Source organism: Panthera uncia, chromosome D1, assembly GCF_023721935.1.
Source record: "Panthera uncia isolate 11264 chromosome D1, Puncia_PCG_1.0, whole genome shotgun sequence".
Lineage (NCBI taxonomy): Eukaryota > Metazoa > Chordata > Mammalia > Carnivora > Felidae > Panthera > Panthera uncia.
This window is the reverse complement of record NC_064808.1, coordinates 73,467,382-73,484,103: the sequence shown is the minus strand read 5'-3', so window position 1 is coordinate 73,484,103 and position 16,722 is coordinate 73,467,382. Positions and strand designations below refer to the sequence as shown.

At 45.6% G+C, this 16,722-nt stretch overlaps 1 protein-coding gene across 6 annotated transcripts in view; it reads right to left on the bottom strand.

The window, feature by feature from the left end:
- The window catches only part of AMOTL1 (angiomotin like 1), a 123,841-nt gene that overhangs the window by 27,435 nt on the left and 79,684 nt on the right, over positions 1–16,722 (bottom strand). For all 6 annotated transcript variants that reach the window (XM_049653935.1, XM_049653942.1, XM_049653950.1 and 3 more), the window contains 2 exons: positions 12,057–12,201; positions 10,631–10,720 (listed from right to left, as the gene is read on the bottom strand). In XM_049653935.1, coding sequence (XP_049509892.1) covers positions 10,631–10,720; positions 12,057–12,201 — 235 coding nt within the window. The remainder of the gene's footprint in view (positions 1–10,630; positions 10,721–12,056; positions 12,202–16,722) is intronic.

Sequence of the window (16,722 nt, the reverse complement as noted above, 5' to 3'; positions counted from 1 at the left end):
CAGAGCCTGGAGCCTGCTTCGGATTCTGTGTCTCCCTCTCTCTCTGTCCCTCCCCCATTCGCATTCTGTCTCTCTCTGCCTTTCAAAAATGAATAAATGTTTAAAAAAATTTCTTTAAACATTAAAAAAAATGAAAGTTTCAGATCCTTCTCACTGGAAGGAGACAAAACCTAACCAGAAAATATTCTATTCATCTAATGAAGGAAAACAATACAGTTTGGTCTTAACATACTTAAATTTTTGTTACTTTATAGAAGTTATCCGTTGCATGTTAATATCCAGGCCTCAAAGTGAGTTTGCAGCACCGAAAGTAAGCTACCTTAGCTATGATGTGGTAAAAATATTTGAATATCAGTAGTCCTTTTCAATATAATTTTCCTTTTTTTTAAAATGTTTATTTTTGACAGAGAAAGACAGACACAGAGAGAGACAGAGCACGAGCAGGGGAGGGGCAGAGAGACGGAGACCCAGAAACCTAAGCAGGGTCCAGGCTCTGAGCTGTCAGTACAGAGCCCGACGCAGGGCTCAAACTCACGGACTGTGAGATCATGACCTGAGCCGAAGTCGGAAGCTTAACCAACGGAGCCACCCAGGTGCCCCAATATAATTTTCTATAAATACAGTCCTCTTAAATAAAACATAATCTCTTAAAATATAATGTTCCCTACTACAGTCATTCTTCCTGTTGCATTTCAATCTTGGAAACTGTACTTACACATTTAGGTATAATTTACAGGTGCTGGTTTTTTTAACCTACCTAAATTTATGACCCATGCAGCTTGCTAACTTGCTTGACTGAGTAAACACCCCTGCATCCGCTCAGCTTCCAAATGTACTGTTCGACTTGCCACTTTATTTATTTATTTTTTTACTTGAAATAAAAATGTACTGCTACTCCTGTATCATTGCCGATGGCAAAACGACAAATTCAGCAATGAATAATGCCACATAAATATAGGATCACCGGTGTGTGGTTTTGACTGCACGCATATTTCGTGAATCAATTATAAACCAAATTTTCTCTCACCACCAGAGAACAGATGTCCGTTTCTTATTTTTGTCTTTTCTTAATATAAAAAGATGAACCACAGACACTTCTGTTTAGTGTGGCTCCCCGTGTAGAAAACATCCATAAAACCTGGACATAACACAGACAGCAACGATGTGAATGCAGTGGAAAGGGATGCAAGCAGACACATGGGGGTGAGGCGAGGGAAAGGACTACAAGGTCTACATGTGCTGGACCTTGACTGAGGTGGTTGCTACATTTCCTCACACTATACGCCTGAAATGTGTAAATTTTATTATACATATATATATATATACACACTATATACTTATGTCTGTTTGAATAAAGCATTAATTATAGCATTATTAGAACATGTACATATAGAAAGCTATGGTTTTAAATGGGCCCTTTAGGGGGGCGCCTGGGTGGCTCAGTCAGTTAAGCGTCTGACTTCAGCTCAGGTTCGTGGTTCGTGGGTTCAAGCCCCACATCGGGCTCTGTGCTGACAGCTCGGAGTCTGGAGCCTGCTTCGGATTCTGTGTCTCCCTCTCTCTCTGCCCCTCCTCCACTCATGCTCTGTCTCTCTCTCTCTCTGTCAAAAATAAATAAACATTAAAAAAAATTTTTTTAATGGATGCTTTGAATGGCAGATAAGACACCAAGGCCTGGCCCAGGCGGGCATTTATGCTGAGGAAGTTGTTCTCCCTGGGGAATCAAGTGGTCCATTCTAGGACTGATCGAGGGGAAAGAAATGTGTTGCCTGCGATTACATCTTCTGCCTTCCTTATTTTTAATGGTCTAAGACCAGAGTTTCTGGACTTAAAACAAACATTTTTGTCCCCTCAAAGTTCTCTGATTCCATTGAGATTCAGCTGTATGCTCTCACTACAATTCATGGACCAAAAATAGTTTTGAAAACGAATTGTCAGGAGCTGCACCGCAGAATTACCCACTGTTATGATGCTTATTTTGTATCATTTCAACAACAAAAAGTTTAATTTCATAGATATTTTGAGATATCTTTTTTTTTAGACTCTAAGTTCTATTCTAGTCTCAATGATTCTTTTGTTTTTGTATTTGAAGAGAGATTCTGGATTATCCAACAAGGCCTTCTGTTATAACTGGCGGGCGTTCAAAGATAGATATAGAAGTCGGAAGTCCAGAATATTAATTCCAGTAGTTAGAACTTACTCGAGAAGACCCAAACATTATTATCATAAGTCACGGTGCTGGGCTAAATAATTTGTGACCAAATAACAATTCTAGAAAGGGACTGTTTGTCTGCCCTACTATCCCGGATTCTTCTTGAGGTAAAAATGTGAAATCTTTCATCACCCCCAGAGCCAAAAGAGATGACCTTTGCAGAAGGGGAAGAAAAAACATAACGAGGAAGCTGTAATTGTCATCGTGGTTTAGCCATTAAACACCTACGGGGCCTTGGGCAAACCACTGGACCGTGCTTGGCTGAGGTTTCTTCGTTAGTAAAACATGCAGGCTACACTCAATGTGTCCTAAAGTCACTGGGAGTCCCCCGCTGCCACCCTTCACATTACAACCTCTCTCTCCGCCTCCCAGTATATAAGAAGGGCAACCCACGCCAGCTCAGTATGTTTGGGCTCCAGACTCAGAATGACCTGGGTTCAAAACCTGTCTGCCCCACTTACCACCTTGTATGACCACGGACAAGCTACTTAACCTTCCTGTGCCTCAGGGTCCTCATCTGCAAAATACCTAGAATACAGACCTGACAGGTTGTTTGGAGGATGAAAATACGCAATGTACCTACAGAGGCTAGCAGAGTGCGTGTCACACAGTAAGTGCTCAATTAACGCGGGCAGCTGTTACTGTTCTTCCACACAGGCTGGCCTGAACCAGGACCCGCAGGACAGATTAAAGGGGGCAAACTGCACCTGTACCTGAGGATAAACTTTTAACCGTCAGCTCAGCAGCCTCTGAAGACCCTGTCACTCACAGCAGCAATCAGATGGCCTTTTAATGAGCTTCGGTTCAGAGGATACATGCATTGCTCCTGACCAGATTTGTGACCTTCAAGGTCCTCTCCAAGATCTGCAGACCTCATCTCCCAGGAGGCTGCTTAGGGCAGGAATTTCTGGCACTGATAGGAAAGGCACCCCTAAGACCTCACTATCCAGGCAGTTACCTACCATTAACCACTGGCTAATCCTGCCCAGCCCTCCATCATTATCAAATTCCTGATCCTCACTGGGAGCTAAGCCTTGTGTCTGCATTTCTACGTGTCTCGGTTTATCTAAAATGATAATCATCATGCTTCCCTGATTCGGGATTAAGTAAAAGAGGACTGTGAAACTCCCAGGAAAGCAAATAACAATTACATCTTGATTTATTAGTTAGGGCAATTCACAAAGTGAGATCTAGGGAATGCTTCAGGAGGATTTCATTTTCCATGTTCCTTTTACTGAGGTTCCTTCTTTTTCTTTCCTGCCATGACTAATACCTGGGACAGAGGTCAGCACACTATGACCTATGAACCAAATCCCACAGCCTCATTCTGTAAATCAAGTTTCATTGGAACTCAGCCACACCCACGTGCTTATGGACCATCTATGGCAGCTTGCAGACTACAGGCACAGAGTGGAGCAGTTGTGGCCCCTGAGCTTAAAATTATTTACCATCTGGCCCTTTACAGAAAGAGTCTGCTGACCTGTGGCCTAGAATACAACTTGTACAGAGGAAATAGCCAATAACTGCTTAGTTAAATGAGAATCATCATCATTTTATTCAGTAGCCAACAAATATTTTAATTTTTTTTTTTTACATTTATTTATTTTTGAGAGACAGAAAGAGACAAGAGTGTGAGCAGGGGAGGGGCAGAGAGAGAGGGAGACACAGAATCAGAAGCAGGCTCCAGGCTCCGAGCTGTCAGCACAGAGCCCGACGTGAGGCTCAAACCCACAAACTGTGAGATCATGACCTGAGCCGAAGTCGGACGCTTAACCGACTGAGCCACCCAGGTGCCCCAACAACAAATATTTATTAAATGACTCTAAGTGCCAGGCACTGTACCAGGGTCTGGAGATAAATGAGCTGGGACAACAGTGAGGGTGGCTGACAGGGCCCCAACCCTCATGCTGCATACAGTTTAGGAAGGGAAGACAGACCATGACCATCCCCACAGTTATTTATGTACAACCGTAATGGGCGTTTACAAGGGAAAAAGTACCAGGCGTGGGAGAAGGATATAAAAGGAAGACTTCACCCTATTCTCAAAGACTTCTCTGGCAATTGCCTTTTGAGCTGAGACCTGAGATCCTGGATTTCCTGGTTCTGAACTGCCAGGGAAAGTGAGGGTTTCCTGATGGCACATGAAATGCAAATGGACTTCAGCATGTTTTTCGTTTTGTGCTCAGTCCATCCGTCCATCTACATATTAGTACAAGAAACATGGACCCTAATAAAGTCAAAGACATTTGATTTTTCAGTCCCCTAACAGGAATGCCAAGGAGCTACACGGCTTGAAAACCAGCAATGTGAAACTCATAACCCACATTCCGTTGTGAGAGGCCGGTGTCACCACATGATCAAGAGGCAGTTCTTTAATCAGCTCTGGTTCTTTAAGCACAGAAAATCAGCCAAATCGAATAATGTTAATTTTCACACTTGGGGAGACTTGATTGAACATCAACAGATGCCCTGCAGCCTGGGCGTGCTGCTGGTTGTCATGTAGGTTTGAAGTTTCTCAGTGCTGCCTGTCAAGGTTGATCGAGTGGTGTGAGCATGCACATGCTCTGCTTTCCAAATTCAGCAAGGCTCGGTGAGCCACGCAGGCATTCTTTGGGAAGGCAGCCCATCGCCCTGCCCTGAAAACAGGCAGGTCCTTCCAGAGAACGCGAGTGCTGGAACTGATGGAGGACGCACAGATGCACGCGCCACAGAAGTAATGCAGGATAAATGCATTTTATAAAGTCTTTGCATTTCCCGTCACTGGTTATCCCACAGAGCTCTGTTGGTTGAATTAGATTTATTCTATTTCTTTAGAAGAAATGGAGGTACAGGGAGAGTAAGCATCTATCTTCAAGTCACCGAGTTCGTTAGTGTGAGACCAGGATTCAGATCATGCAGCACCCGATCCACGATTATTTGCTTGAGCTTGTACCCACAAAACCTTTGATATTAAGGACTGCACAGTCCTATTAAACATAGGGATCGTCTCTAAGGAGCATCGGTTAATTTGGGGCAGGACCATTTTCTCAACTTAAATGACACTGCCTTGGCAGGTTTCATGGACAAGTCCTTCCTCTTCACGCAGGCACTGATCTGTGGTGTCTGGAATGGCCTACGGATTGGTCAGCATAAACATCTGGCCGACTGCTACAAAATGGTCAACTCTCATCTCCAACACAACCACAACGGAGTAAAAGAGAAGGAGTCAAGGGAACCAAAGTCAACTCTATTAATACCAATGTTCAGGAAAAATACTATTAAATATTACTTATTATTATCTTATTACTTAATAGTATCTTATTAGTAAAAGATTTCCCTTACCTGGATATCCTCCTACCTGGAAAAAAAGGAAGGAGGGAAAGAACAAGGCCAAAAGGGAATTTGAGCAATTTTTAAATTGCTCCTATTCTGATAGTTCTTTTTAATAATTTGCCTAATGTCTCAAAAATAACTGAGGATAACCCAGGTTATCTCCAAACATGACTGGGAGATAGCTGAAAAGAACATTTCGATACGGATGCTCCATCAGGAGAATTTCCAGCCTAATGTTACAAGGATTTTCCACTTTTATTCGTTCCCTCAATACACACTTATTGAGTGCCAGGAACATAAAAAGGTTCAAGGGCTTGTAGTGCGGGTTGGAGATGGGTACCGTGACTATTGGTAGAGAACGCCTACAGCTCTCCCACCTAGAAGAGGAGATCCATGCAAATAAATCACACCCATATGGAATGCCAGTAAACACTGCAGTAGGGGTTCAGGAGAAGCTGTGGGCACTGGCAGGCCCAGAGGAGGGGTAAACCAGTGCACCCATAACCTAACCTGTCTTTCCCAATGAAACCTGATGGGAACTCACAATACGAGGAAATGAAACCCAATGAGGATTCAGAACAATCTCCTCATGCTCTACGTGGGTCAGCTGAACCAATGTTTCTGTCATTGTAAATTCTGCTTGGTGTTTCACACAAGCCCTTGCAGGAAATACAAACATCTCAGAGGGATGTTCTTGCAGGAAATTATGGTAGTTTCTTTTATATGCTACGAAAGACAGAAAATCAAAGTACCTAAAACAGGATTTAAGAGTAAGATGATGATTACAAAACACATGGAAAACGGCAAATTACTGTTATTTCTAAAATACGTTGGTCACACACATTTTTTTTTGTTAATTTCCAAGCCCATGAGAATTATAAGAAAAATCAAATCCATATGGTTCTGACTTAGGTACACTCATTTTTCAACAACTTGGACAAATAACGGAGTGTTCAAAACCTATTTTTTTTTTTTTTAAGAGAGGGACACCATTTAACAGCCAGAATCTAACTTACAACAGACTGAAATTTAACCAAATATGCTCAACCTGTAGGGTCTAAAGAACCCTGGAGGGGCAGAGATAAGTTCTCACACACCATGGGACATGACTGGTTTCATCCTGGAATAACACACATACGCCAGAGCTAACGAGCTCCCACTCAACCCGAGAACGCAGTGAGATCATCTCTACTAGTCCAGTTTCCATGGATCTAATATTTCATTTTGGGTTTTCTGGCCTAATGACATGGGAATTCTGCAGAGCTAACAATTTTCAGAGAGAAAAAACAGTTAAGCCGTTGTACTTATGGAGAAGACAGAGCTAAGAACGACGACAAACATTCCCGGGGCTCTGCCTTTGGTGGGCAGCGGCCCGCCTCTGCTGTACGTGTGTGTGCGCATGCGTGAGGACGTGCACAAGTGCATGTGCATGACACAGACAAATACATGAATGGGAAGACCAGGGGTCCCAGTAAGTTAAAGACATTAAACGGGACAAAGAAGCCCCAGTTTCGCACAGACAAAATAGGGATTGGCTAGATGCCCTGTTTTTCAGGAGAATTTGTTTGCAAAAATATTTAGAAAAATAAATGAGCAAACCCAGAAATCAACCAAATAAAACTTTGAATTCCTCCAAAGACAGGGATGCAACACCATGAGGTGATAGAAAAAAACAACTCTGCGCAGTCACCAAACTCCTAAGCACTTAATTGAGTGCAGTTTTTAATACCGACAGAGTTCACGATCAAGGGAGGCTCAATAATCACCCTGTTTAATGTTCGTTTCAATCTGAAGAGCCCTGGCAGTCCACCGAGGTCTTCATCAGGCTCCAACTTAAGAGCAGAGAGTTCAGGCCTCAAAGGAAAACTCCCCTGGGCAGCAGAGAGATTTAGTGATCTGGCCAGGAAGGAGTTTCTCCCTCTATTATTAGAGAGAGCTTTACAGAAATCCTACTGACCAATGTACTGCAAGAGTTCCTTGGGTGTTCTTGGACCTGAACAACTAGACCTTGTTGGACCTGATCCAACAAGAACACCTAGCAAAAAAAAAAAAAAAATCAAACATACCAGACTCTACTTTCCCCTTCCCTCCAATGTCTCCATTGGCCAAGGTGTTTGTCAGGGGCTTGGCGACTTAGCCTTAGCTCGCTGGCTTGTGTTACTCAGAGAAGTCACTACTATTTGGTCTGCAGTCTTGCTTTCTCTTAGCCACGGGCTAGAATCTCAAAAGATTCATTTGAAAAGGATGGCTGCTTTTGTGTGTGCAATGCTTCTAATTATGATTACTAAGCATTTAAAAAGCATTCCAGAGGCGCCTGGGTGGCTCAGTCAGTTGGGTGTCTGACTTTGACTCAGGTCATGATCTCACAGTTCGTGGGTTCTAGCCCCACGTCGGGCTCTGTGCTGACAGCTCGGCGCCTGGAGTCTGCTTCTGATTCTGCGTCTCCCTTTCTCTCTGCCTTTCCCTTGCTCGCATCCTGTCTCTCTCTCTCTCGAAAATAAAACATTAAAAAAAAAACTTAAGAAGTATTCCAATAATAGAGCTTCTAAAACAATACACGGATAATGGAACACATTAATAACGATGAGGAGGGGTAGTAATTCATGCCTGCCATTCTGTGCCCACATGCTGAAGCCTGCCAGGGGGCAGTGTCCATCACCAGCCTTCTGGGCATGTCTGCCCCTACTGTTACACCTGCTCATTTAGCGAGGGGCCGCAGCATGAGATGACTCAGCGTGCTCAAACCATTCCTCATTATCTAATCCCAACATGCTACTCCTGCTTTTTACTGGTAAAGGGTGACCATCCATCTTATTGCTCAGTCACCCCTTTCTCTCACGCTCTCACTGCCATTACTCAATTGGTCACCGAATCCTACTAATTTCGTCACTTACTTCTCTCTCCTCTACCCTCCATCACTATTTCTGTTTTAGTTCAGGACCTCTTGTCTAGATCCTAAAATATCTGGAAATTAGTCTTCTTACCTCTAGGTTAGTCCTTCGTGAATTTCTCCTTTACTGTGCCTCCCTAACTAGCTTCCGAAATATAATAAGCCTTGCAAACAGTGAAATCATAAACACATCTGAAGAAAACATAGGTGAATATTTTTATAATCTTGGTGAGCGACAACCATCTCTAAACATGATATAAGACCTAGATGGCATAAATAAGGTTACTTAAAAAAATCTCCTGTAACATAAAGAACACTGTAATCGAAGATTAAAAAACAACTGAGGAAAATATCGGCAACATGTAGGGTACATGCTAATTTCCTTAGTTTACAAAGAGTTCTTACAACTCACTAAGAAAAAAAAAAAACCTACCTGCAAATTTGAAATAACATCTCAAGTCCTTCTCTTGCCACACCAGGCGAGGAAAAGCTAACGCAAATAATTATAAAGCTGTGATAAAGGCACAAGTGTCCTATAAAGAGTAGGCTTTGAAAACTTTGTTAGCTATCCCTGCTAGCAAACCTGCTTCAAATGCCCTGATTCAATTACATTACACATCAACACTGAGATACCTTCAAGCAGTTGAAAAATGTCTCTGGACGCTCTTGTTTATGCCTTCGGAACACAGTGGAGCACGTTTGCACAGAACAAATCATTCCCTGTAAAGCTAGAGGCCCTCTTTGCCTGCGTTATTAATGTTTTAGCTTTCAGCCAGGAGGTTCAAGTCTTCAGGAACATTTCTCAGCTCACACAGCACCAAATCTTATTATTCCATCAGCATAGTCTGGGCTGGGAGGCTGGAGCTAATGCCCATCAGATGAAACTAATTGGCTTTTCCATTTTCACTTAAACTATGTGACAAAATAATATCCCCTGACAAGAAGGCAGGGTCCCAGCAGGGTGACATTGCTCCCGTGACTGCCAAAGACACGCACTCCACCTAGGCACACGGTCATCCAAAAGCAAGGTGTCACAATCCTAAACGCAAATAGTACAGGTGATTTTTTTTTTTTTTTTTTTAACGAAAGCTCAGATGAGATGGTAGATGGACCGCACCCATTAGAGGAAATAATATTTGTTAGGAGAGCGAGTAATTCAAGATGCTGACATAGTTTTGTTTTATGTAAATCTGGAACACAAGCCAATTCACCTATTGCCAGACACCCAAGGAATCGGAGGCAAAACCCCTTGACGGGGTTAAGTGTCCACTTCCCAAAACAGAATTAAAAAACTGAAGCTGAGACAAATAAATGGAGTGGTCCCAAGAGTAAATTTGGGGGAAACAACGGAAATTGAACCCAACCAAAGAGTACTGGGAATTAGAAAATTGAACCAACTATTTCCCAGTCTTGAAAACGTAAGGCTGTACTCAGGACCCAAGCATCAGAACACCACCATTATACAAGGGATGGCCAGTGTCTGGATACACAGGACTTACTGAAACTTATGATACAGAAATAAATTTGATTTTCTAAACAGCTTAAAAAAAAAAAAAGACCTGGATTTTTACATTTCTGACGTACAATGGATTTGCAGGAATTCAAACCACGACCGATGGTTTCTCAAAACCCATTTGTTTCTATCTTTTGCCTCTGGTAAAATGAATAAAATATTCTCCCAATAAAGCCAAAGGCACAGGAAGCCACTGATGATTTTATTCTGCGCTGCGCTGGGCTCAGTGGCTTTTGGAAACGGGCACCACATATGAAGATACAAGGTGAGACCCTTCGGTGACTCGATGCTGCCAGAGGCGGCCGGCCTGAAGTGCTGAACCTAAGGAGCACAGAACATGCCAGGAGGACCCAATGCCGCCACGAGCCTCCTTCCCTCTCTGTGGAGCAAAAGAGTTGCACCTGACTGAAAGTGGTGAGTGTCAGGAAAGACTGCCATGTTGCTTCTCCGGGAGGATATTAGAGAGAAACTGTAGGTCAGAAGGACAGAATACACATTGCCGAAATAAAACAAATCAACCTTGGCTTCGTCTCTGGCAGACGTAGAAGGGCCTCCTCCGAGGCCCAACAGCTCATTCACTAAATGAACGAACCAGAAGCCAACGACCTACTTACAAACCTGCTTAAAACTAGTAAGATTCTTTCCGCAGGCCCCCAGTTTTTAAGAATACCAATGTCAGGACAGATGAATGTTGGAGACTCACTCTGGGAAGCATAAAGCCCCTCTGCGGCTCTGTCTTCGTGCCCGTCGTAGTCCCTGCTGGACAGTTGCCTGTTGGCGGTCTCCAGTCGATCTGCGTGCAAAGAGGAAATGGTTACAAAGAAATGCATATGGATCTAAGACACCATCCAAACAAGAAACGACGTGGGTGCCAGGAGCTGAGTATGCAGAGATGCTCAGGCAAGGGGCCCCAAAGTGAGTAACTCTTGGGGAGGGGCAGTGTGCTCCCAAATACCCAAAGGAAAGTCTCCAGAGGGCACGCTGTGTGCCTTCATGCCATCTGATGTCAGGGTAGGCAGCAGCGCGAGGCAGCCGAGCACAGGTTCTGAGAAGTGCATCGCTCATCACTGCCTGCAAGGCCGGCAAACCTGTTTTGAAGTCCCTGAAAAGGGGTTAAGTCTCCTTGGCCTCAAACCCAGCCCTAGTTCTATCCCTCACCACCAGCCCTGTGGTTAGCCAGGGACAGCTGCCCGTAGCTGGGAAGCAAAAAATAGAAATAACAATTCAAGAAATACCAAACACTTTTTTAAAAAGTCAAAATGACCTAATGGATAAAGAGTCTACCTACGGAGTTCCGTGTCTGCTCAAACTGCTTGGTGAAGTCTTCACTTTTTCAGTGAAATAACTCAGAAGAAGTCTTTGTTGGACGTGCACGAGTCCCAAGACAAAAGGATTTGTAGGAATAGGAAAGGGAGGCTCTAGGTCCTGGAGACTGCCATCAGGACATTATTTTGGCAGACGAGGCAATTGAAAAATGGCTTAGTTGACTGAAAGACAAGGAAAATTTTAGGGGTTGAATCATTCTGCGGGTTGGAGACTGCCAAGATCCCGCTGCAGGTGGCTTCCAGCTTTTGGGGAGTTTATATGTATCTACATTTATCACAACTGTGGGTTTTTTGTTTTTTTTTTTCCCTCCAAGAGGGATGCTGTCTAGCTCCATCTTCTCTACTATATCTAGCAAGTGCGGAGCGGTGGCTTTCAAAGAATGCCACCCAATGACTCAGCCCAATGTGGGAAGGGTTGTGCATCCAAACATTCGCCTTTGCGTAGTCACAAATCACTGAGTACTTGTATTTTATTATTTTTTTAAATTTTGAAGTGATGTTTTTATTTTTATCTTACTGAATAAATTTGCCATGGACTAGCAAGTACTTTTAAAGCAGAGAAGGAGCTGCACACACACTCCCTCCCTTTCATGGGCTCGTGCACGGAGGCCGCCATTTCTCAGACCCAGTGCTGCAACCCACAGCCCACAACCTACAAAGGAGAAAGGAACAATCCTGCTCTTTGAGTGCCCCTGCCCCCGGTGGTTGGACTTTCCAGGACCATCGGACAGTGTGGACCTGAGGCCAGGCAGCCAGCTACAAGGGAGTCTAGGGCAGAGAGTGTGTGGGTGGGGCTGGACATGCCTCGCAGGTCTCTGTTGAAATCATGAAGTCTTCGGATCTCGCCTTCCAGTTTGTTTCTCATCGCCTTGTCCAGCGATTCTCGCTTGGTAGTAGACTTGACCAGGCTCTCATAGGCTTCTGAAATCCTCTGAAGCTCTTTTTCAAACTGAAAGAAAGAAGTGGCATGAAAGTCAGATTCCTGGCATGCCCATGGGTGCCTCTGTGACACTGATTCTTCAGCATTCCGAGTGCGAAGGCTCTGTCTTGGGTGCAGTCTGCCTGCCCCTCCAGTCGCACGCCTCCCCAAATGCGTAATCGGTTCCATTCCCCCTCTGCCCTCTAAGGGCCACGTTAGGACCCTGTAAACAGCAGGTTCACAAGGCTGGCTGGACTGCCTAATGTCACCTTGTAGAAGTTTCTCTGTACACTTACCAGGAAGGGGTGAATGTAAACATAACTTCAACCTCCTATATTTTGTATGGCAATTTGCAACTATTTTTCTTCTTCTCACTTTAGGTAAGGGAAAAGTATTCATGTACAGAAAAACTAAAGGGCCACAGCTAGAACCCACATTTCCAGGCTACAAGTGCAGTGGTCTTCCAGAGCCCCTCCTACCCGGCCCCAAAGGAACATCAAATCCACGCAAGGAGAGGCATCATTACTCAGCATGTTGAGCCCTTTGTCTATGAACTTACCCGCATAAGGACAAAGGACTCGGATCTAATCATATACAAATGCACCACAGGAAACCTCTTTATGTGAAGGAATTGAAAGATATGGGGTTAAAACCATTCTCTTTCCATTTTTCAAGAAGTCAAGAGGTGTGCCTTTAATCTCGGGCGCAGGTAAATCTATAACAAGTAGCCGTACCTGCTCTAACAGGAGTCTCCTCTAACAGCATGCTTTCCAGGTAGATGTCAACAACCCCCATTTTATTGCTGTGTAACATGCACGCAGGAGAAGGGAACACGGAACCTTGATGAACTGCTGTGCCGAGTCAGAAGAAGCAGAGGCCCAGTGGGGAGGGCTGAAGCACTAGCGCCCCTCACTGGGCACCAAGAGACCTGCATTGTGTTTTCGGTCCCTTCACACGAGACCTGTGTCACCATGAGCCAGGCACCCTAACTGCCGGTACCTCAGCTGCTCTGATCAGAAAGTCCCTGCTGGGACCCCTGTAAATAATGCACGTCCTGACATTACAGACATCTCTCGCACATTTTCGATGTGTCCTTGTGCCAAGGATACAGAAATTAGTAAGATAATTCCCGGTCTTTGGGAGCTCAGTCTAGTGTCGGCCTCTCCCCAGGCACGTGCACTTCTCCAACGCAATGGGAACCGGGGGGTGGTGGTTCTGTAATGCTCTGACAGCCTAGCGATAAAGTCATTAATTCTGCAGGGGTGAGAAATGGTTTCTTTAAAAAAGATATCAGAGAAAATGCCGCTTAAAATGAGTCTTGAAGGATGCACAGGGTTTGCCCAAGCAGAAAAGGCCAAATGGCTTTGGCGTTGTGGTCAGAAGACAGGGCGTGAGCCACAGCACAGGGCCACAAGAGAAAGTGCATGTCTCTGACATGACAGGTAGTCCAGGGATGACAGCCAGACATGAGGGCGGGAGCTAGTCCCGAAGGAAGGACTTCAGGGGTGAGGGGGAATTACAGGGGTAAGGAGCGTTGGGGAACAGAGGGGTATCTAAGCACCTGGGCAGCATGACCTTATCTGAGGCTTTATAGAGATACAAAAAGGAGAGGGGGTGGGGGGGGGAGATGGTGGGGGGGAGAGTGTAGGGAGAGGAAACAGGAGGAAACAAGTCCAGGTAAGAAGCTAACGTAAATAGTTCAATGACAGATGACAAGGGTAGGGAATTATGACAACTGAAAAGACAAATTCCAATGACACTGAGGAGTGGAGTCAACAGGGCACAGGGAGTGGTCGGGATGGCAAAGGAGAAGGAAATCAAAGACAACGTAGACATTTGGATCTGGGAAGACAGAGTAATAAGACTTGACCAAAGTAAGTGATTCTAAGAGAAACGGGCTTAGCAAAGCCAAGGAAAGCGGCCTGGTTTGGGAGGCACCGACCTCCCTGCAGAACAGCAGGCAAGGATTTCCAGGTAGCAGGTAGAGATGCAGGTCTGGGAGCCCGGAGAGCGGCTGGCTCGCTGGGTCCCGATGACAGCTGATGTCATACAGCGGGGACGACTTAGGGAGATTGACAGAAGACGACAGGGCCAAGGAGGGGGCGTCAACCCTGTGCAGTACGTGGGGCAGAGGAGCCACTGGACAGGAATGAAGCTGGGGGTGCCACAATTTTACGAAGAGAGAACGTGGTCGGTGCCCCAGGTTACAATGGAGCCGAGAAGACACGTCCAAGAAGAGGCCAGTGAAGAGGTGTGGAGAGCATCAGGGCTTCTGTGGGATGGAGGAGCCAAATGCCAAGGCCCCTCTGGGCACCGTGTTATTCTCCCAAAGGCCTCCGGCTACCAGAGTCGATTCTCTCAGAGTCCCCTCGTTTCAATAGGCCTTTCTGTTTCTTCCCAAGATCTCGTGAACTGTTGGGAATAGGGCAGCCAGAGAAGGGCACATCCTGACTCCTGTTCCTAGCCCTCCCCCAAATCATGTTCCTCCCTTTTAATTTTGTTTGCAGAAGAGTTGGCTTTGGAACATGTCATCATTTCTATGCTAATTTCATCTATAAAAGATGGCCTTTGTTTTCAGACAGATGGGCATGCCTCAGGGACCGTCCCCTTGAGGGCCAGAGGGCATCACCTAGTGCTGGGAAGCCTAGGGCAGCATAGACCCTGAGGGAGGCATCCCCTCTGAGGTGCTCAGTGCTTCAAGTCCAGGACAACGAAGAAGTCAAGCCAGAAACTGTCTTCAACTACACTGGCCACTGGAACTTCGCTCTAGCTGATTTCACAGACTTCCATCTGCAGGGTTCATCTGACTGGAATTCGGTTGTGCACGTGTGTACTTTACATCCCCAATTTGACTGTCAGCTCCTCGAGTGCAGAAAATAAGCCCTTACCGCCCGAAAACTCTGCCCTGCCCACGACAAAAATACAGACTGATCAATTAATCTTTAAATGTTGTTAAGTTCCCAAAGACAGACTTGGGCACTGATGAACCATACCCGATCGTGGATTCTTTCCTTTCACTGAAAGAGCTGCCCTCTGCATACTATAAAAGGAAACTAACTGCAGCGTCCCTGTGACAGCATGGTTTGCTATCTTAGATACTAAAACAATGAAGAACTGGGATACGGTTAACTTGACTATAGCTCCCAAGTGAGAAAGGGTAAGGGTTTCAGTTCAGTACAAGGCATTTCCTGATGGAGACGTTAGTCTCCTTCAGTGTGGTGAGGGAGGACAGAGCTATGACTCCATGTAGGAAGTTTAAGAGATGCAGCTTTTGATTCCACATAAGGGATTATTTCCTAACTACGTTTTCCAGAAGGATGCCCGGTAGGGAGCTTCTCTCCTCTGTAGGCATTCAAGTAAAAAATGAGAGCTCTCCTTTCAGGCACATGAAGCGAGGATTCCTCAAGAGTGGGAAGCTAGACTAGAATCATTTTAAGAATTTTAAGTCTAAAGCTCTATGATTTGACTGCACACTCCTTCAGAACGGGAACCCCATACCCACCGTGTCCAGAACATCTGAATCCCCCTGATATTTGTTAAAGATAAAGGGAAGGTTGGACAGGCTATGCAAACACCTGGGCTAGTGATGGTCCGAGTACGATCCTCTGAACACAGCCCTGGGTTTGCCTTCACAGCGCCTATTTTCCCTTCCAGCTGGATGTCAGGAAGCTCTTAGGCCAAGCCGCAGAGCCCCTGAAAGCACACAGAGAGACGCTTGCCCCAGGAACAGAACTATGAGCAGAGTGAGAAGCCCGGAGAAAATCTCAGCGACTCCAAGCTCTAGATGCTGGTGTTTCCCTGTGCCCCTTCATGTGCACAGTCCAGAGACCCACAGGACAAAGACTGGCCTTCCGTGCAAGCGGCAGATGGCCCAGTCAAAGCCACCGCTACTGCGCTGAGAAAAGAGGGTCTCCCCTAAAGCAAGCCTGGGGGAGCCATAAATACCTGGCCCTTTCCCTTCAAATGCCCATCTGTGTGCCCTGACGGCTTCTGAGGCCAACCCTCTCAACAGCCCACAGTCTAGTCCTGCTAGAAACTCTATCCATTAATTAGGTTTCAGGGAAACTGGGAGGAAAGAGAAGCAAAATGAGCGACCCAAAGGAAAAACTAAAAACAGCCACTCTTTCTGGGGGTCCTCAACCATCATTCCAACACCAACAGCGATAATCACCACCTTGCGCCTCTCTGGAAACAGGGGCTTCCTATCTAGGCTGCGCTCCGGCAGGCTCTGCGTTTAGTTGTTCTTCCCTGCTGTGTTCCTGGCACGGGATGCAGAGGGTAAGCCCTGTAATTAAAAATTCATCTATTTCTGGTTTCGCCCTTACAATGAATCTCTGCGAGCGCTCTCAACGCTGTGAGGGCCCCGGGATGGATGTTCCTGTTGGCACAGGGCGCCCACATCCTCCGGCACAGTTCGTGTCTCCACCCAAAGCTGGGTCATCCTCACTGCCAAGTGAGGTCGTCACCTCATCCGACAGTCCTCTCCCCAGGCCTGCCGGCACACAGCCGAGCAGTGCGGCCGATGCGGAGGCAACACCTGGGGCAAGGCCG